The sequence below is a fragment of the Lontra canadensis genome, unplaced genomic scaffold (genome assembly GCF_010015895.1).
Source record: "Lontra canadensis isolate GAN:19392208 unplaced genomic scaffold, GSC_riverotter_1.0 scaffold16, whole genome shotgun sequence".
In the NCBI taxonomy this organism is placed as follows: Eukaryota; Metazoa; Chordata; class Mammalia; order Carnivora; family Mustelidae; genus Lontra; species Lontra canadensis.
Window position 1 is genome coordinate 21,111,788 of NW_022631010.1, and position 21,921 is coordinate 21,133,708.

The 21,921-nt window shown below is 45.3% G+C and overlaps 1 protein-coding gene across 1 annotated transcript in view; it reads left to right on the forward strand.

The window, feature by feature from the left end:
• SLC24A3 (solute carrier family 24 member 3) overlaps window positions 1-21,921 on the forward strand; it is a 484,555-nt gene that overhangs the window by 430,265 nt on the left and 32,369 nt on the right. Inside the window, exons 8-12 of the mRNA XM_032859275.1 lie at window positions 1,989-2,014; window positions 8,765-8,818; window positions 13,990-14,123; window positions 16,031-16,191; window positions 16,927-17,197. Of these exons, the coding sequence (XP_032715166.1) occupies window positions 1,989-2,014; window positions 8,765-8,818; window positions 13,990-14,123; window positions 16,031-16,191; window positions 16,927-17,197 (646 nt within the window). The remainder of the gene's footprint in view (window positions 1-1,988; window positions 2,015-8,764; window positions 8,819-13,989; window positions 14,124-16,030; window positions 16,192-16,926; window positions 17,198-21,921) is intronic.

The following is a 21,921-nucleotide window of genomic DNA, read 5'->3' on the forward strand; positions in this document are numbered from 1 at the left end:
CTACTCCCTGATGTATTGTGTTCTCTGTAAATCCCATTCTCGTTTTGGGATCCTTTGCACAATTCCGCCTATGCTGCTTTTTCCCCATTAATATGATCACTGAAATAATCGTTAAAGACCTATTGATCTGTGCCCCCACAAGTCACTCAGATGGCACAGAATAAGGGCCTCCTGAAAGCTGCTTTTCTGTTATGCCGTATCACCTGCCTTCCCTTTCGTCTTTCAGACAAAAATTAAATTGGCGCTTTAATAAACTCTACCAGTATCTTGTGCTCTCCTGGGGGCGAGCATTGATTGCTCCAGCACTGACTAAATTAACTTCAATTAATAGAAACATTTTCCAACTTAAATCATTTGTTCTGTTCCCTGATTTCTTGACAATGGATTTTTTTTTTTTTAAGCCAGTGTTGGTACAAAAGAATCTGTGAATGCCTTCTGGGGTGGACTGCAGACCACCCAGCCTGGATTGCAGGATGGTTTCCTTTATTTCTTTAATTCTCTTCCCTTTCCGCTTTGACATTTTCATCCAAATGTCAACCTGTTGAATCTGATCACAAGAGTCACAAAGTTGCTGAAGCCAACGTCTTCTTCAGTGTCTTGTCAGGAAGTGTGAGCTACAAATAAGTGGGGCCCCTTTGTTCTCATCTTCTCTTTGCACCTTTGGGATAATTGGAGAGAAGTCCTTTCGGAGCCGCACCTGTTCGGCTGTGCAGTTTTCTCTGCGTGTCTCACAAATGCTGCTTATTATCCTCTCTCGGGACGGAAGTGATGTCCGTGTCTTCTGTTGGGTGTACCATCTCCATGCGGTAATGACCCCTTGCACCCAGAGGTTTCTGCCTTGGAGTCTGCCTTGGAGGGCCACAGGCCCCTGGAAAAAAAAGCGCTCAGAGCTGGTGGTACCCTGAGCAGTCATATCCCATGAAGGTGGAAAGAGCGAGCAATGAAGCAACCCTTAGTTTCCACTTTTCAACAGCGCACCTTCTGGGGAAGGAAATGTGTCATGGAAAGAAGACTTAAGAACCAGGTCTGAGTTCTAGAACCAATTCTGCAGCTAATTGCACACCTTCAGCTCTTTGAACACCCCAAATTCCTTATGTTCTCTGTGGCTCCATTTCCCTGTATAAATCAAAGGGCCAGGGTGACACCACTCTTTCCCCCAAAGTGAGAAGTGATTTGGGCTCTGGCCTAAGCGAATTCAATCGTTGCTGTGGATCCTAGCTGATCCGGGGGGACACCTCCGTTTGGCACTGGTCCATCTTTCCAGCCACCTCTGACCCTCGCGAATCTCCTTGGAACGGGCAGGCCCGTGGCCCAGGGCGCGGGCAGCCTGCGGTGCCCCCTGGGGCTTGTAGTCACTGCGCTGATTTCCCACCCTTTGCACAGGGCGGCAAGCCGAGAGGATTCTCTGCTTCTGGTTGTGATGCAGAGTTTCCTTTGAAAATGAACTCTTTTAAGGAAACAAAAAAGTAGGTCAACCAAAAGAAAAACGTTGAGTACACAGAAGTCCGAGGGCTTGACTAAAAGCTGGAAGGCGCTGTAGAGAGCCCCGAGACGTGCAAACATCTTACAGGCGGCCCCCAAGTTGCTGATGTTTGGAAGCACCTGCCAGGCTCCCCTAGCCCCTTCGGGATTTAAATTCAACAGCGCCTCGTGCTCCGCACAGAAAGGTGGTCATGCTTCCCTGTCTGTCCACCGCTGGACAGAAGTTGCAAAAAGGAGGGATGACCCGGTGCTTCTCCCCTCCGCAACATGCCGCCCCAGCCTGCCAACAACACCTCCTTCCGCTAACTTTAGCAGGAAGCGGAACCAGCACAGAGGGAAGTTGGTCAGCAGATCCTCGGTGTTGCAGGCCAGTCCCAGGCTGATTCCTGCCAAACTGGCTACGTGGGTGGGCGACGCGCATGCGTGTGCGTGCAGACCTCGCGTGTGCGCGCGCACATGTGTGTGCATGTCTAATTGTCCTTTTTATTTATTTATTTTTTTTACAGTTCATTTATGATGAACAAGTTTCCTGGTAAGTACCTCCTTTTCCCTTCCAGTTCCCCCTGGCTGTATGGCAGAGGCGAATATATATTGAAGACTAGAGTCAGGGTTGAGGAAAGAAAGGGGAATGTCCTGGCAGCTTGGAACAACTAGCCCTCCTTGGGACCCCCCTGTGGACCTCAACAAAGACATTAGATCAGCTTTCACAGAGCTTTCCTGGCGGGGGTGGTGGCCTTCCATTTGGGATGATAATATCCCACTGTCTTTGTCATCCAGGTGAGAGGGGGTGATTTAACGGGGCTTTCTGCAGTCAGCCATTTCCTGTTCCTTACAGATCTTGTGCAGACTGTGTTGGCATATTCCAAATACCATGTGTGTTTCAGGAACCAGAGATGGAGGCACTTCTGTTGTCTTTTACCCATTAAAGTTCTATCTGACATTCAAGACTATCTTAGATCTCTGAAAAATCAGTGATTTTTTTTTTAATGGATAACAAAGCTTTAGCCAGTTTACATCTATGAGAACATTTACATTTGGGCCAACTATGCATCATTTCTCAGGTGAGTTTTGAGCAAGTCAGTTATGTTTGGAATGGAAATAGAAATTGAGTGCGTTGTGCATTCTTGTTACGTTATTCTCAAATATTTGATCTGTAGATGTAGAGAAACATGAAATAGCATCTGTGGGATAGTGTGACAGCATAGCTAGTAGACCAACTAGGTAAGCAGACCAATTTTTATGGTATTATTTAAAGCTTAGAATGAGCTTTTGGCATATGAGCAGAGCCGTTTGTGGGAGTGACATCTCTTTGTCTTAGGATCTCTGATTTTCAGAATTTGGACATGGCAGAGGAACTTGCCCCATTGATGGTAAATGTGATTCACCGTGCCAAGGTGTTAAGTGTAGTTTTGCCAACTCTCTTTCCTCTGTCCAAGAGGAGTAGGAAGGAGACTGCTAGGAGAACATGCTTTAAGGCACACCATTTTTATGTCAACGCATAAGAAATAAGAAGGTCTTCTTTGAGAAGCCAAGACCAGCAGGCTAAAAGGGATTAAGATGTCTGGGAGCACCTCAGGTCAGTGGTCAGGAAGAGCCTCTTCATGGGATTTGTCTGGACGAAGTATCCAAGAATAGTGGTGACATCTTCTTCCCATGTTCTTGGGGGGTGGAGTGCAGCACAAGAAAACTTGCAAAACTATTCTTACTCCAAATGATGGCACACTTAGCACGACCCCCACTCTACCTTACCAAACAGTAGGTGCTTAAGTGTTGCTCAGTGTTGCTATTCTTAGCTCACAGCACTGCCATAAAGATAAGTTATGATCGCATTCGATCTCAGGAATTTTTCTGCTGTTTTTGCACGGAAAACCTTAAGAAAGTATAGCTATGGGTGGATTACTGTTGGTTTTTCTTAGAGAGAGCTCTCTCTTCTCTACCTCCCTGGCTTTGCTATGAAAACAGGCTTATTTCAGTCCTTACCCTCAAAATGTCTTTTAGGATCTTTCAGATAGTGTGAAGCAAGAAAGAGAGAGGCTGTTTCCTCTACATTCCAAAAGCCAGATCTCCTGTGGATGTTATGAGGTTAGAACCCTGGGCCTGCACTGAAGGGCTCAGATCCTGAGGTCCTCAGGCCCTCAGCGTGAGCATCGGGGCTCCCACATGGAGAAGGAGACAGGAAGGCCATGAAAGAATGAGTTGCAAATTCCCAAGTATGTTTGGTTCCAGCCTGGGCTGGGTTAGAATCCTAGCTCATGCACAGGAGTAGCTGCAGGGAAGAACAAGGGGGAGGCTTCATGGCACCAGGACATCATTCGCAGACTGCCAACCTGTTATGTAATTATTGTTATGTGGATAGGCTAATGAAGAACATTCTCCACATGAGTGAGGCCAAGAGATTCAAGTCTGCACCACTGGACCATAACTGCTCTGGGACTTCCAGGGATCTTAGCTCCTCATTTAAATGCAAAATATATTGAACTTTAAGGTATTTTTTGCTGTCCACCAAAAATATTGGGTATTTTTCATACCCAACCAACAACAAGCATTTGTTTTGCTGAAAGGATGTGTCTAGGTGCTGACTTCTCTCATTTCTCCCTTTAATGTCAGATTCTTCAACCTGTGCAATTAGAACACAGCAATATTTCACGAATGCTTTTAATAGTGAATTCCATTACTTGTTGTAGAAAACTCCATCATGTCTGACTGATTTCAAGGGAGGTAACCAGTTCATCCCAAATCCTCAAAAGGAAACTAATTTCAGTTGTGTATCTTCTGAAACAAGAGTACTCTGTAGGACTAAAGGAGCCTTGTGAAGTACAATACATAGGGGTAGCCTTTCCCCATCATCCACAGCTTAGATGCCTCTACCACTCCTGAATCAGCATTCTGCAACAGATCTCAAGCAGCCAAGAAAGGGCAGGCAGAAGGTTTTTACAGTGGAAAACCAGATCTAGTGGGTTAAAGAATCAGTGGTTTATTTTTCTTACATAACAAGTACCCTAGCTGTTGGTGGTATGATGCCTCCACATTTCTCTTGGCCTTTCCCTCATGGTCCCAAGAGGACTGCTGTTGTCTCAGGCATTGAGTCTGGATTGAAGGCAAGAAGGAGGAAGCAGGAAGAACACCTTTCCTCCTTGTACCTCTTTGGTCCCAGCTGGGTCTACGTTGACCAATAAATGGCCAGGCAGAATAGAATTACAACTCTAGACAGATCATTATTTATCCCAGAAGTGGGTCCACTCTCCTGCAGATCCAGGGGTCCTCATTTGCTATCTCAACCTCATAGACTCTTGTTAGCAAGCAAGAGGCAGGCGAATATATGTTTGATGCTTTTAAGTTAGAAAACTACCCCTAAAGACATTTAAAATAGAAAACATTGGAGATTTACCAGTTAGGATGGATGTTCACCCTGAATCCATAATAACAGCCTAGCAAGACCCAAAATATTGCCAGAAGGAATTTGGAATATGTCTTCAGTGAGTCTGAATGCCTGACAAGAAAACAAAAGGATCCAGGTTGATGTTCTTGTTTCTTCTTTGAGCCTCAAGCTATAACTTTGGGAGAGAAAAGAGGGCCTGGGAACATGACCTGGAGAATATCTACCTGTATGGCACTTGGAACAAGCATGGAGTGTTCTGGACCACCGTTAGGAAAGCAGAGCCATGCCCTCTGGGTGAGAATGGGGAGGAACAGGGACTAAACCTTCCAATACAAGAAAGAACAATCTTGGGCATGAGAACCAGGGGCCAGTTGAAGGTGGTTCCAAATGGAAGTTTGCAGGAAGGGAAGGAACAAACCCAGATCATGCCACAAGACCAGGTCCTCGGAGGACAGTGGATGGGTTGTGGTTAGGAGAGGCAGGCGGAGAACCGGCTCCAGGAGGAGTGGGGGGGAGGGGGGACAAAAGCCATGTGACTTTAGAGGTCTGTGTTTGGAATCTGTCCAATTCCACCTGTTTCCTAAACACCTCCTGAATCCCAGGCTCTGTTCCAGAACAAGACACACAACACAAAACCAAACTCGGCCTTCACCTTGGGGCTCTTTGGGACTAGAGAGGAGGCAGACAGTTGACATGTAATCGTGGGGTCATTTGGAGACACTCACAGCACAGGGCAGGGGCGGGGGCAATCCCTGGGACTCTGAGGCGCATGAAGCCACGACTGGATCAAACACTCAGGCCCCAAAGCAGAGAGGACAGCAGCTAGCTAGTATCAGGGCCTCACAGAGCCTCGTGTATTTCCTATGGAGGAAGCGCTGGGCGAGCCCTGAGTCTGGGTACCAGCCAAGCAAACCTGAAAGGTCAGCAGAAGCAGAGAACCCCCATCTCACGGGCATCCCCAAAATGTAACAAAACGGAATTTTACTTGAACATTACAATGGAAGGGCTTGTTTTGAGGGGAAAAAAAAACGATAAAAAGTTCTAGATGAATTAGAGAGTATCTATCTACCTATTTACAAAGAGCTGGACTTCATTCAGCCTAGCTGAGATAGTTCACTGATGTGGGTCTGTTTCCCTTCTTGAGTCTATTAAAATGCATCCAAGTTACATGGCATCCCTTTGGATCTCGAGAATCTCTGCCTTCGAAATGAACACTGTGACTAAGCCTCATTTTTCCTAATTAGCTTTATGCCACACATACACTGGTTTCAATAAGGACCATGTTCAAAAGGTCTCTTGCAACTGAAAATGGATTTTAAGGGAAGTCTCATCCTATGCAGATGAACTGAGGGCTCTCCTGTGCTGGGGAGAAGAGAATAGTGGGCAGCTGGGGAGGGAAGGGGAGTCAGCTATCAGGGGATCTGCTCTAAGCCTCTGGAAAATGAGAAACCAGATAGCTAAGGCAGGGGTCAAGAATGAGGAGTGTTGTCAAGTGACTGCCTGAAACAGGCATTAATAAGCAATGAATAAATAAACAAGGGAAGCACAGACTGATCAGCAATTTAAAGAACATACTCAAGGTCTTGTGATAGAGAAGTAGGAGTAGGCAGGGAAGACTTCTTGGAAGAGGTGACATTTCCGCCAGCATTTGCAGGATAAATGGGACCAGCCAAGAAGTGAAGGGAAGACTATTCTTAGCAGAAGGAGCAGTGAGTGCAAAGACCCTTGGAGAAGGAGAGAAGCTTCTGGTGTGTGCAAACGAAGGGAGGCCAGTGGGATGGAGCACAGACCAGGCAGACAACTGAAGGAATAGAAGAACTGGGTTTTACAGACAGGAGGTACTTTTTGTTTTCTCTTTTCAAGTGTGTTGGGAAGCAGCTGGAGAGATTGAAACAAAAGAATGATATGATCCAGTAGCCTCACAGACACCAGTGTAGAGGCTGCTATTCAGGTGGCCTGGCGGGTAGCAGTGGGGAGGGCTGAAGCCAACAATTCAGGAAATACCTCAGACGTGGGGTTCCGAGGCATGTAAGGCAAGGGTCAAGGAGGGTTCCAGACTGATTTCCAGATTTGGAGCTTGACCAGGCAGGGAGTGGTCCAGTTGATTAAGGTGGCAAAGCCCAGGGAGCATGAAGCCAGGAAGTAGGAATTCCAGATTCTGTTCTGACGTCGTAGATGCCACATGGAGAAGCCATGTTGACTGTGGGTATAGGCACCTGTGCCAAGGAGAGGTGTGGGGTGGAGATGTCAGCTGGTGTTTACAGCAGGAGGATGAGATGATGTCATCCAGGGAGAACGTGTAGGTAAAAGGAGAAGAGGGTCCCATATTTAGAGGTTCACCTGGGAAAGTGGGGGAGGTGGAGGGAAGGAGAAGTTAGGGGGATGACAAGAGGAAAACCAGCCATGTGGCCTCTCAGAAGTGAGGAGAAGAGACTGTTGCATGCATGAGGACAGGTGGTCAGCCTTCAGTTGCTGCAGGGACATTGAACAGGGTGGCAGAGAACCATCCCTGGGCACGTGCAGATGGAGGTGGCTGGTGCCCTGGACCAGTGTGTCAGGGGATGGACAACTGTGGATATTGGACTCAAGGAATTGCCCAGTGAGTGGGAGGTGCTACAATGCAGGGCATGTGAGGTTTTGAGAAGGTTTGCTGAGAGAGGAGCTGAGAAATGTGGAGGAAGGGAGAGAGATTTGAACCCCCTGACTTTCTTCTCTTGGTAGCACCAAGAGCACGTTCTATACCAGATACACATACACAGCTTACATAGTGATTTGGAACCAATGTGTGGGATGGACTTACTGCGACAGGTGGACCCAGCCTCCCCTCCTACAACTGTCTCTCTGTTTTCCAGCACTTTGGGGTCATAAACACCACTACAACAAAAACCGTTGTGTGTGGCCTTTTTGAATTTGACCACATCCTTCCCCAAGGACCAGGTTTTAGACATAGAACTTGAGAAGAAAACAGAAAAGGAAGGTATAACCCAGAATTTCTTCATAGACCATTCACCAGTAACCTTTTCACAAAACCAGAATTACTCCCTCAATTCTACAGCTAAAAGGGGAACTTAGAAATCAAATTCCTTGGTTTTGAAACTGGAAGTTACTAAAATGAATAAAATAGGAGTATTCAAATTATCAGAACCTCAAGGTACATTTCATTGGGTTTTTTACTTTCTCTTGACCATTTTCCAGTTGTCCATTCTTATCCTTTCTGCTGGCACTTTCCCTGCCCAGGTGTCCTTTCTCCCTCCTTCCCTTCCTCCCTCTTCCCCCCCTCTTTCTCCCTCCTCCTGCCTCACTTTCTCCCTCCCCCTCCATCTTCCTCCCTCTCCCTCTCCCCCCTCCTTCTGCCTCTCTCCCTCTCTCTCCTTCCCTCTTTTTCCCTCCCTCCTCTCCCTTCCTTCCTCTCCCTCCTCTCCCAACCTCTTCCTTCCCTCCTTCTCTCTCCCTTTCTCTCTTCCCCCTTCCCCTCCCTCTCTCCATATGCCTGTCTTCTCCTGTCCAGCAATCCCTGGGTCATCCCTGTCAATTTCTCTATATTTCTTTATAAATATATCTGAATAGTTTTAGTGAATGATTAAGCTATGGGCGGGCTTATAAATACAGGCCTATAATCAGCAATATTATGGTAGACTTGTGCTCTCAGAGAACTTTCAGGTGAGTGAATAACGGAAGGGAAGGAGCATTTTCCTTTTAGGTAGAGAACGAAAGCAATCCCATTGGAAGCTGTGTCTACAGACCAGGAAATACTTGTAACCCGTCTGCACATGTGGCTTCTCCTCGCCCTGCTTGCCAGGTGTAACTGTCCTCCATGTGGCATGGATGTTTCGAGATCGGCTGGTGTGTTGCACATCTGCCTGTGATGACTTTCTTTAACTAGCCATTCTTGGTTTTACACAGGTGGGAGTCGTTAGTCCTCGTGCTGATGTATCTCATCTATATTGTCATCATGAAGTAAGTAACATGCCTTCTCAGTTTTCTTTCCCAAAACTCTTTCCTACATCGAGCATGACGGGATAATGTGGAAAAAGGAATGGGGGCAGGGCAGGTAGCAAGCTGGCTCTCAGTGCTGATGATCACAGTCTCCTCGGTTCCCTCAGACCTACATGCAGTACTGAAAGTTCTGATCCATGGCAATAGCAAAGACCCTTCAAACCCCCCTGTGATAATGGAATCAAAGCTTTAAGTGTTTAATTTGAGAAACCTCTCAAATCCTTGTACCCCCCTTTAATATCTGGCAACCAAGTTTTGGGCTGTTTTCAATCTCTTTCATAACAGGAAAGGAGGTAAAACTCACTAAGTCATGTTTCTCTGTAGGGTGACGAAGATGGGACCAGAGCTAATTAAGAGATAACTAAAACCATGGACTGAATACCTGCAGACTTGCATTATTTATATCATATTCGTCACCTACTGCTGTGTAACAAATGAGCCCAAAATGTAGTGTCTTAAAACTACAAGCATGTATTATCTAATTACAGTTTCTGAGTCAGGCATCCAAGAGGACATAACCAGAGAGTTCTAGCTCAGGGTTTTCCTTTCTTCCTTGAGATTGTACAATGTTAAGAGATTGGCTGGGGTAGTTGTCATCAACTTAACTGGGTCTGCAAAATGACCTGCTTGTGAGCTAACGTTGGCTGTTGGCTGGAGCCCTCAGTTCCTCAGCATATGAGCCTCTCCTTAGGGCTGGTTGAGTGTCTCCACAGCATGGGAGCAAGTGAGTCAAGAGAGAACAAGAAGGACCCCCAGTGCCTTTTCTAATCTGGTCTCACAAGTCACACGCTGTCACTTCTGCCTTGTTCTGTTTATTAGAAGTGAGTCTAGCCCACGCTCAGAGGGTCTGCTTCACCATTTGAAAGGAGGGGTCTCAAAGAATTTGTGGATATATTTAGAAACCACCACTCCATAGGTTCTTCCCCCCCCCCCCGAGTCTGGGAGGCTTCCTGTGTGTTTCAAGAATTATATTGCTGGTGTTTCCCATACTCTAAAGCAAAATGTAAGCACCATGGCTGTGAACCTCCTGGTTCATCTTTTTGCCAAGTCCCATTGAGATGAGGAGCTCGTAAATAATGCAGAGCCATTCCATGCTGCAGCTGATGGACCCCATGGGAACTGTTTCATTCTAAATTGACCCATACTTTCCCCAGCATTTGTGACTACCTTCTCAGGGGGCAAGAAAGTACCACATGATCAGAAATTGCCAGTTGGACGTGTCAGGTAGTGGTCTGGAATTTGACATGACAAAGTGTCTTTTCTACTAAAGTCTGACAAAAATTAGTTCCGGCCACTAGTGTCCAAGAGACCTTTTTTGAGAAATCAGCGTGGCCACTGGCAGACATTTCATGAACAGTAAATGTAGGAGCTGGCTCAGCTGATGTCCACTGTGGGCTGTAAGTAGTCAGTGGCCAGTCCACTCAATATGGCATCCAGCCTTCCCCTCAGGAGCTATCCAGTGGTCAGTGTGGACCTGATATCTGGGTCTTGTTACTGGAAGAGAGTATTTCTAGAGTAGCCTGGTGTAGGATTACCACAGGATAACTGACGAAGAAATTAGTTATCACCTTGATAACCTTGGTTGTCACCCTGGTTATAACCTTGATTGAAGAAATCAATACTCACCTTCCATCTTAAAATACCAATTGATGGGCTCCCATGAAAACCAGAGTTGGCCCAAAGGCCTTTCAGAGTTTCTAGACTCCAAAGGGAGAGTGTCTGAAGACATCTTGCTCCTCCTCTCAAATAGCAAAACCATTAGGAAATCAGTGGTCTCAGCAATAGGGGGAGGTCTCAACAATACACACATCTTCTTTCAATGTGTTTTAAATTTGATTATTTCACTTTTTTTTTAAATTTGTTGAGGCCCTAAGTTTGAGTTCCCTAAGAGTCAAGAGTCCTTTTCTTCCCCTTTGAAAGGGTGAATCAGTCGATTTTTGCAGAAGAATTGACTGTCTGCTGTATATTAAACATTGGTCTTGGGTTTTGAATCCAAATTTAGAAACAGCATATCCCATAGTGCACTCACTGGGGGCTTTACAAAATAAGGAGGGCTTACACCAGAGTTAGTCTAAAGGGAAAGAATGTTGAGGAATTTTGCTAATATGTATCTTGTGACCATTGCACCCCTCTACCAAGCCATCATAAAGCCCATGTGTTGCTGATAGGGCATGTGGACATTAAGATAACACTGTGAACAAATTCTCTCCTCTCCCCCAAACTGTGCCCAGTGTGAAAGCTAATGAGGTGTGTTTCTGCTGATGCCTCAACTTTCCCAGCCTGCCAGCTGTTCAAACCAGCAGGATACAAATAAAACAGGGAATGGCAGCTACTGTGCTCACAGAATTTTCTGCATAAATTCTGGTCGCAAGTTCTAAATTGAAATCTCTGCTCTTTAGCCATCCCTGTCCGCAATCAGAGGCTTTAATCATGGGGTTTTATAAAATCTGATTTATAAAATTGCATGCTCCACAATAAAATAGCTTCAGGGTGCAAGCACAAAATTTAAAACATTCAATTAAAAATATAAAACTGAATACCAGCAGTTAAAAAACGCATATATTAGAGTTGTCAGCTGCCTCCTGGGTGGATGACTTTAAACATTCTGTCTGAAGGTCAAAAAGCAATTTCGGTTTGGCCAAGTAGATAGAAACCTTAAGGGAACATGAGGCATACCTGGACTTGGTGAGGATTGATTTCTGTACTTCTGGGTCCCTTCCTTGGGATTTGGTCCCCAGGTGAGGCAATGTAGTCTGGTGGTTGAGATCAAGGGTTGCACGTTCAGTCCTGCCTGGTCACACCTCACAGTTTGCCACTTGCCAGCGGCCAAGTTATAATGCCATTTTGAATCTCTTGTTTCCTCGCTTACAAAACGGGGATCCTAATGCCTCCTACCACAAAGGTTGTTCTTAAGCATGAAATGGGACAGCATAGTTAAGTTACTACCACTATCAAATGTCAAGAAAGCTCTCGTAATAATACTAGGCATAGTGTTCTTACTTTGTTTTCCAAAGCCAAATAAATGTGTAGCGCATGGTTATACTTTCAAAGCAAAGCCTCATGCAAGTTGGTATTTCTGTGGGGAAATGGATTTTGAGTCAAGATGATAGAAATTCTGCCTCTCCTCCATAGTTCTGTCAGTAAGAAAGTGGGGACACTTTTTCATTAAGAAGAATTTGAATATTTACAAAAGCTGGCAGAATGGTATGAAAGCCCCCCCATGCTCATCATCAGCGCTGACCGCCAGCAGCCCACACCACTACCCATTTCCTCCCCGCCACATGGTGTGAAGCCCAAGAGAGCATGCCAACTCATCTATCAAAACCTCAGGATACGTCTCTAAAAGGACTCAAATTTCACATAATAACCACCACATCATTATCACACCCAAAATTAATGCTATTTCTTCAATAGAATTAAATATCAAATCAATATTCAAACTTTCATTGATCTCACGAATGCCATTTTTTTACAGTTTCTTTTAATCTCCTAAATATTTTTTAAAATCAGAATCCAAATAAATCCCACTCATTATCATTGGTTGCTCAGACTTTTAATCTATGAATCCCCCCTCTGGTTTTCTTTTTCCTTGCAATTTATTCTTTGATGAGGTTGGGTTGTTAGCTACACAGTTTCCCACAGTTTGGAAATTATTGATTACATCCCGTGCTGTGGTGTGTCCTGTTCCTTTGACACCTGTGTTTCCTGTATGCCAGCCATCAATCCAGTTTAGGGTAGACTGTGTCCCAAGTGGCGGTGAGTTCTGCCACCAACAGGCACACTGATGTTTCCAGTCGCTCTGTCAGTAATGTTGGGAGCCATCCATGCACAAGATCTGGCCCCATTATTTCTTTAGGGTTGCAAAAAAGTGATGTTCTGGTTCTGTTCTCTGCCTCATATAAAGCCTGAGAGTGTCCCAGGACTGCCCTGCCCACTTACCTTCTCACAGAAACCATCATCACTTTTGACTAGTTTTCTAGTCTCCTTCATGCCATGGAGGATGAACCATAAGCTCCCAGGGAGTACAGGAAGGGGCTGTCCAGCCGCAGAGGGTCCCTCCATCTGTACCATGATGGCCCACCCACCCAGAGCTGCTCTTCTGAAGAACAGAAATATGTGCCAGTGAAGGAGACTCCAGAGAGCCTGTAGCAGTAAAGGATGTGGAAGAGAAGCCTATGTGGGGAAATACAGCTTGAGGGGCCTACCAGCTGGCCATTTAGAGTTGCCATGCCTGGCTGCAGTTCCTCTGGGAGGCCAGAGATCAAGCTGGGGCAACATGTTGTTGTTGTCCCATGGCTTGTCCTATGACTAGTAAGCCACTGATGCCTTTAGCTGTTTGAGTGGGGAAAAAAATAGCAGTGGCCTCCAATGCTCTGGAAACTGCCTGGCTGTGTTTCCCCAAGAGTTTTCTAGGATTCCTCTCTGGGGGTCTTCTAATAGTAAAGGATATTTAATATTGTAAAAATATGTAGCTGCCAAAAACATGCTAGGAATTTATATAAGCATCTTCCCTTCCAACACAAAAGACTAAAAGAAAGACAACACAATGTTTTCACCCAATCATTCTGGAAAATCATAGTCCAGAATTGTTTCCTAAAGCCAACCACCTGACCTGGAATTGTGGCCCACTATGTACAGAGATTCCCAGGACCACAACCTATGGTTTTAGAAAAACCAAACAGAGACCTAGAGTGCCAGTTGGCCTGTGGCCCGCAGACCATGACGCACTGGGACTGGGCAGCAGTATGGATGTGACACTTTTTCCTTCCCCCACCCAGCACGCCCTTCAAAGGGGTGTGTCCTGGAGACATGGCCAAGAGAAAGTAGACCTGTCCATCCTGCTGAGTCTCATCATGGCCCTTCCAAGCATGGACTGTGAGCAAGGGAGTTCAATCCCAGAATGCTACCACCAACCTTGAAAATTTGCAAAGAAAGAAGTATGTCTCTATTTACTTATGTGATGTTGGTTTTATTTTCACTCACTCAGAAAATAGGACCGATTGCATTTCTCCATGGGGACATGAATACAGAATAATGATAATTTGAAGTATGGGGTCCCCCACAATGTGCCTGCACTGAGAGCTGCAGGACACACAAGCTGATGGGCTTCTTCTGCTCATTGCTTTGTTCAGATATAATGCTTGCATCCATCAGTGCTTCGAAAGGAGGACGAAAGGTGCTGGAAACATGGTCAATGGCTTGGCCAACAATGCTGAAATTGACGACAGCAGCAACTGTGACGCAACTGTGGTGCTACTGAAGAAAGGTACCTGCGGACAACCTGGGTCCCAGGAGGGAGCACTGGGAGGATGCCTGGCTGCCCACCTTCACGGCCACCCCTGGAGTACTGTGGCTGGGCTGGTGGGAGGCTGCCTGCCCCAGAGGAGACCAAGGGAGAGAAGCTTCCAGGCCTCCCTGCCTCCCTTTGGATACATCTTCGGGCAGGCATACCCGGTGATGAGCTCCCTGGGAAACTTCATTGCGTAAAACATTTGCTGGCAGTGACACAGGGGATTTAGGACAGGACAATAAAGGAGACAAGACCAGGGGTCTTGAGGTATTGACTCTGTCACATTTGGGCTATCTGACTGTGAAGCCAATTAACCATCCTTTCTGAACCTCAATTTTTTCTTCTGCAAAATGGGGATAATTGTAATGAGTAAAGGGGATAAAGTATATAAATTACCCCATTAGTGATAGTTGCTATTAGTATATTATTATATCCACATTCTTTTTCAGGCTACATTACCTCTGTATCCAGGCTGCAAAATAACAGAAAATTGCTGCCCCTCCTTTTTTCGAAGCAATTCTTGTATTCAATAGATTCTCATTAAGCAATTGATACACTGAGAGAACTAAGATAGTGCTCCCTAATAAAGAATATTCTTCCTTAGAGGAACACAGAAATTTATCATTTACTTTTGCCTTAGAATGTGTTTGGTTTTTCAATTTCTTTTAACCTTCTCTAAAAATGTGTGGGTTTATTTCTTCTTGGTCTCATATGGTTGCTTTGCAGGAAAAACACAAAAGAAATTTGAAAATCTATAGGTTATTCAAATCTGAGTTTTAAATCTGAGGTAATTATTAGAATTTGAAAATCAATTATTTGATAAACTTTTCTAATTATGTTTAGCAAAAGACTTAAGTATGCAGTGCCATCCCACAAAAGGATTTCATTGAATCTCTTCTCTTCTGGATAGTTTATAACCATTAAAGGAATACTCTTAGGAAACCAAAAAGAGCTACCTCATATTAGTCCATGTTTCCAGAGATCATTTCATGATTTAGTGGCTTGGAAAACAGGGGTGACCACCAGCAGAGTGTGTGGCTAGACACCTATGAGCTGTGTGCTCATATCACATGTTTGTAGAGAGGGTGTTGGGCCTTGGTGAAACTTATTTATCAGGACTGCCAGAAAATGTTGTGTAACAGTTCGGGCCACTCTGGACCTTGGGCCTCTGTCATGTAGCTGGTTCACCTACCCTTTTGCCCCTTTGTCAGCCTTGCTCATAGGCTGGGCTGCAGCAATGTGCTAATTCCCCACTTACGCCCTCCACTTGGCACTAAAGTCATTGCTGCAGCTTTTAACAGCTCAGAACATTGAACATTGTTGACATTTGAAAGGCATAAAGGGTTACTAAAGATTATTGGGATCTTTCCTGTGCCCCAAGTCTGAGTGGTGGGAAAAAAATCCTTTGAAGATACAGAGGACTTCTCTTTCTTATCACTCTTTCTTACCATGCCAGTGAATGATGCTTATATTGTTTCAAGTCATTTCAAAAGAGCTATCAATGAGCCTTATGGAAAGAAGAGTTTGACTCTTCTCCATATTTTGCTCCTTGGATGGATGGATGGTTGGGTGGGTGGATGGAAGGAAGGATAGATGGGTAGATGGGAGGATGGGTGGGTGGACGGATGGAAGGAAGGAAGGAAGGAAGGAAGGAAGGATAGATGAGTAGATGGAAGGATGGATGGTTGGATGGATGGATGGATGGATGATTGGATGGATAGAAAGAAGGATAGATGGGTAGATGGGTAGATGGATGGATAAATGAGTAGGTGGGAAGGAAGGAGGGGCTGAGGGACGAAGGAGGGGAAAGAAGACTAAATAAATATCTCTTTTCTGCTTCTAGCCTCAATAATATCTTTATTTTATGTTTTTAATTTCCCTAGCCAATTTCCACCGCAAAGCGTCAGTGATTATGGTAGATGAGCTGCTGTCAGCTTACCCTCACCAGCTTTCTTTCTCTGAGGCTGGACTTCGAATCATGATCACCAGCCATTTTCCCCCCAAGACCCGACTCTCCATGGCCAGTCGCATGTTGATCAATGAGGTATCTGGGAAAGCACACTCCATTTGCCGCTAGACGGAGATGGGAGACTTTGGGAAGGGGAGAAAGTTTATTGGTCTGAGAATAGAAATACCAAACTCTATATTTAACAAAATATTACCCCTCTGCTGCTTCCCAACATCTTTGCCCATGGCCCAGCTGTGCATCCTGGTTCTTGCTCTTCTCTCCATGTGTTGAAAGACATGACCAGGCTCCCAGTTATATAGAAAAACTCTCCTATTCCCTTCCACATACCTTTTTCTTTTCATCTTCCAGTTGGATAAAGCTCTCTGATGTGAATTGGCACAGAAGTACTTGCTAAATCAAGGTTGCCTTATTTTAAAGTAATGTAGTTTCTGACCTGAATTTTCCTGTGTATCCCTGTTTCTGGAGTCACAGCCTTATTGATACACTAGTCCAGACACATCTATGTGGCTTTCTCTCATATGGTCCAAGGGATTCCTACAGTCCAGAGAAGAAAGATAATACTACAGTGCACAGGAATCAAGAATGCTGGTAGAAAACACTCCAGTGGGTCATAAAAGGTTAATCCTTCCTCCCAGAAGGAGGTTGTCTGAGTTGCTTCTTACTTTGAGGAATCCCTTAAGACTTCACTGCAGAATCTCCTGGAAGCATCTCCTTGTCAGCTGCCTGAAAAAGATCCCAGTAGCTGGTGTTCTGGGTGTGCAGATCTACAGTTCTTCTGACTATGGTAAGAATGTGCCTTTTTCTTTCCAGAGACAAAGACTGATTAACAGTAGGGCCTATGCCAATGGAGAATCGGAGGTGGCCATCAAAATCCCAATTAAGCACACCGTGGAGAATGGGACAGGGCCCAGCAGTGCCCCAGACAGAGGCGTGAATGGGACTCGGAGGGATGATATTGTTGCAGAGGCTGGTAATGAGACAGAGAATGAGAATGAAGACAATGAGAACAACGAGAATGACGAAGAGGAAGAGGAGGATGAGGATGATGATGAAGGACCTTACACGCCATTCGACCTCCCCTGTAAGAGGTCCTATGTCTAGGCTGGGTTTGGGAGCTATTTTGAGGCCACTGAATAGATGCCTTTGACTTTGGTGATCTTTTTGACATTCGATTCAAAGAACTATCTCTATATGAACATAGAAATATTTATATTAACTACTACAGTGGGAAAGACTCTGTTTTAGAAGGTCCAAAGATGAACAAGATGGGAACACTTGACCGTGGGTTGAAATGTGGGTTCTTTGACCAAGTATAATTTGTTGGCACTTTGCGAAGGAAGACTCTTAGCTTAGTTTAGCTGCTCTGTGGAACCTCTCGGGGCTAAGGAGGAAATGCCCATCACCCATGTTGGGAAGGCAGCTTGGTGCTCAAGACAAGAGACACATCACCCACCTTCACCCATCCCATTACATTTGGCCAAGGGACCTGTTTTGCCAAGGCCAGCCTTGGGGAAACATGCAGACTTCTCAGCTGGTCTTTGTTCTCCCAGTCACTTCTTGCCCTTTACCTCACACACCCCATTCAGGTTTCTCCTCTCCCATGACCTGCTTGTTTCCAGGATGGACACCATAGGAGATATAGATCCCAGCCCCAGCTAAGTCTCACACAGTGAGGCTGGCCAAGGGCATCTCCCTGATATCTTGAAGGGGAAGCAGGCATGTATAATTTTCACGACCCCAGCCACCAAAGCAGTGTCCTCCTCTGACTGCTACCCAACAATGACTTGGCCATTGTAAAGACTTTTTCCCCCCATCCTACCCACTCGTGGAATGGGTGGACCAAGCCCAAAAAATTCTACCTATTTTCTAGACCTTCCAGAATCTTCAACTGTTTCAGGAAAGTGCCCTGGTCCAGTGTGAGAGCTTAATAAGTGTGTGACTTCTCTGGGATGTTTAAAATTGCAGGAGAACTGAATTCTGGTGAAGTATTACTTGACCCACTTGAAAGGTCATTTAATGATAAGATGTGGGTGTGGAGTGGCAGAGTTCTCTGTTAATTTCAGATGTAAGGCCTTTCTGTGGTCCAGGGAATAGCAAGTGTACCTAGGATGAGAACTGCTCCTGGGTCCCCTCAGGGCCCCTCAGATCTCAACCTCATCAAGTGCTTCCCCAAACTAACTAAAGAATATCCACACAGATCTTTTACCCCAAAGTCCCAACAGCCCAGCCAGAGTTAAGTCATTACTTATTAGAGGTTTATCTTGGTAGGAAAAAAAGCATGCTGGCTCTTTATCCATTTTGCCATCTTTGACTCTTGGCAACCTTCTTCCCTATCAACAGGACAAAAACATTTTAAAGATTAAGCAACCAGGCCCTCTATATCCCCCTTATGAACTTTTGTGTTCATTTTCTATTGCTGTAGAACAAATTACCACAAACTGAGTGATTTAAACCAACACCCGTTGATTAGCCCCCAGTTCTGTAGGTCAGAAGTCCAGCACAGCTTGGCTGGGCTTCAGAGGCTCCAAAGGCCATATTAGAGGTGTAGACAGGGCTATAGACCTTCCCAGAGGCCCTGGGGAGAATCACTCTCAAACACACATGCAGATTATTGGCAAAACCCAGTTCCCTGTGGTTGGAAGGCTGAGTCCCATTCCCTTGCTGGCTGTCAGCCAGAGGCTGCTCACTGCTCCTGGAAGCCTGCATTCTTCCCATCACCAATGGTGCTTTCCGTCCTTCTCACAATTCCAGTCTCTTGGGCTTCCCCTTCTGCTTCTGAGGAGCCTAGAGCAGGCCCGCCTGCCTAATCCCCTTTCAGGAGGTCGATTCTCCCACACAGCAGAGCATAGTCATAGAACTGATGGTTCAGCCCCCTCTTCACAGGTTCTGAGAATCGGGGCACAGACTTTTGGGGGTCTACGTCTAAAATCTTTGCTTTCAGAGCTCACCCTCAACAGCCCATAACGAAGTTCCAAAAATGCCTATTTTGCTAAAGTCTTTCACTGATGAAAGAAGCTCTTGGACCAGGTGAAGAGTCTGTAAGGGACCAGTGTTGGGGGGGGCGCCCCCAGAGGCCCCGAAGCCCCATGTACACCCTTCCAGGCAGATGACCAAAGACATGTGTGTGGCACCAGACAACTCATCTGGCTCCCACAACTGGGTCTCATTACTCAGTGGGACAAAAGGGCCCCTTTCAGGTCACTTATTTCCTTTTTCTCACCTGAATGGGATAAATGCCAGACCTAACTGGGAGATTTCAAGATATCTTATAACTAACTGTTGCTCACTTCCACTCCTCATCTCTGGGGTTCATTGCAGATGAAGTGGCCCGGGGCCTCCCAGCCACATCACCTTGTCTCCTCATGTGTTAAGAGCCGTGGCTGCTGGTGTGGGCTAAGGAATCTCCACCACCCCACCCCACCCCACCCCCGCCCCTGAGGCACCCTGCATCTTTTGGCAATTCAAGCACTAGAGGAGAAAGGATGCTCTGCTTGGTCCTGCCATTCCTTGGGGTCTCTGCTTCATTTCAAGGCCCTGAGCTGCCAAGAAAGGAAGTTCTTCTTCCAGAAGAACTAGGTTCTTCTAGACCAGCCCTGTCACCAGGGCATCCTGGATAAAAATGCAGGCTCTGATTCGGGAGCTCTGGCGGGGAGGCCCAGATTCCGCATTTATCACAAGCCCCCAGGGGACACTGGGGCTGCTTGTCCGGGGCTGTACCTGAGGCAGTGAGAAGGTAACATCCTGGACTCACGCCAGCAATCTTCACCATTCTCCTGAGCCTTAGGCGAGCCTCATTCAGAACGAGGTGAGGTGCTGCAGCTGAATTGGAGAGGGGGTTTGTCCAGTTATCCTCTGTTCCCTCCCACCACCAAACCCACACCCCATTTCAGGACTCAGGAACTTCCCTCTGAGGCTCACAGCCTGCATGTCCAGCAGCACCCGCCCCACTCTCAGGGCAGGCAGAGCCTTCACAGCAGTGAGAGGGCCAGCAGATGGCATTCGAGGAGCAGGAAGGACCTAGTCCCAGGAGCCCCACATCCAGTTCCTTTGGCCTGAAAAAGCTCTGTCCACATGATGAGGACATTTTTCCCCCTTGTGTTAATCTTGTCGGGGCATGGTTCTCTGTGTTTCTGTCACTCAGATATAGGGCTTTCTTCTCTCCAGGACTTGACTGTAGTGAGTGTAAGTAACAAATAAGTAATTATGTGGAAGTATGTAAATGTAGGCGTACCTAGGATGGATGGGTGTGTATACACATACACTATGTGCACATACATGTACATACAAGTGTGTGCATATATGCGGTGTGCATGTGTATGGTTGATATCATGTGTACATACGACATGTTTATTCATGCAATGTATACATTTTTATATTGAGCTTATGCTTTTATGGTTTATGCACAGATATTAACATACCTGTATTTTTATATGTGCTCATAATGTACATATGGGTTAAATTCATAAAATATATATTCATATATATACCTATACATAGAAAATGTGTATGTGTGTGTGTGTGTATGTCTATAAAAATTGCACATGTATATTTACCTCTTGTGTAAAGAAAGCCTTAATGTTGACTGACAGAAATGGAAATATTCACATATTTACATGTGGAGGCACCTGGATGGCTCAGTCGGTTAAGCATCCAACTCTTGATTTCAACTCAGGTCATGATCTCAGGGTCGTGATATTGAGCCCTGCATCAGGCTCTGTACTGGGCGTGGATAAGATTCTCTCTCTCCCTCTCTCTCCTCCCCTTCCCCCCCCGCTTGCATGCTCTCTCTCTCTCTAAAAAAAAAAAGAAAGAAAGAAAGAAAGAGAAAAGAAAAGAAAGAAATATTTCCATGTGTACATAGGCAAACATACTTCCACAGAAAAAGACTGAAAAGAAATATACCAAAATATGAGTGTGTTTCTCCAGGTGGAATTCTTTTTTTATTTTTTCTAGATTTTCCATTCTAAAACACTGTGTTTTTATTGCCTATGTAGTTAGAGAAAATTGATATATTTAACTCCAGGTCTATAAGAATGAGCAATGACTTCTTCTTCTCAATAGAAGTAAACTTCTGTAAAAACTCAATAAGGAATACAACTTAAGGACAGGTCCTTTGCTTTTTGGAGCCAAGTCACACTCAAAGGGATACTATAATGCTCTGAGTCCTCACTTCATGTCCCTGACTTCATCTCCCAGCTGCTGGCTCCTTTCCAAGGAATCACATAATCTTGGGTATATCAGGTTCATGCTCAGGGAGTTTTGTTTTCTTAGCTCTGTCCTCAGCACCCGGAACAGCACCTGGCACAGACTGGCCTTGGGGGTGGGGGTGGGGGTGCAATTCAAAGAATATTTGTTAAGTGAAGAAATAAACCTGTCCCCTGGGGGACTAGAGGCAGACCACATAGCAATGGAAGAAAAGATGGGAAAATGTCCAGAAATACTGTTGACTCAAACAGGAAAGGAAAACATTTTACCCCTTTTTTCAGAAACAGAAATTTAGGCCAGCTAAAATGTGCACATACATTAACATTCCTGTGTTTATATGTGCATATGATATACGTAGAGGCTAAATCCACATAGTATATATGTAAGTTATATACACCTATGCATAGTATAAGTTGTACATATATTAACCCTTGCATGAAGAAAGACTTACTGTTGACTAATAGAAATAGAAACATTTACAAAGGATGTAGGTAAACACACTTTCAGCGGGGAAAAAAAAAGACTGAAAAGAACACACAAAAATATAAGTACGTTCCTTATCTGACTGCTCCTCAAAATCGCTTAAAAAGCACATTTCTG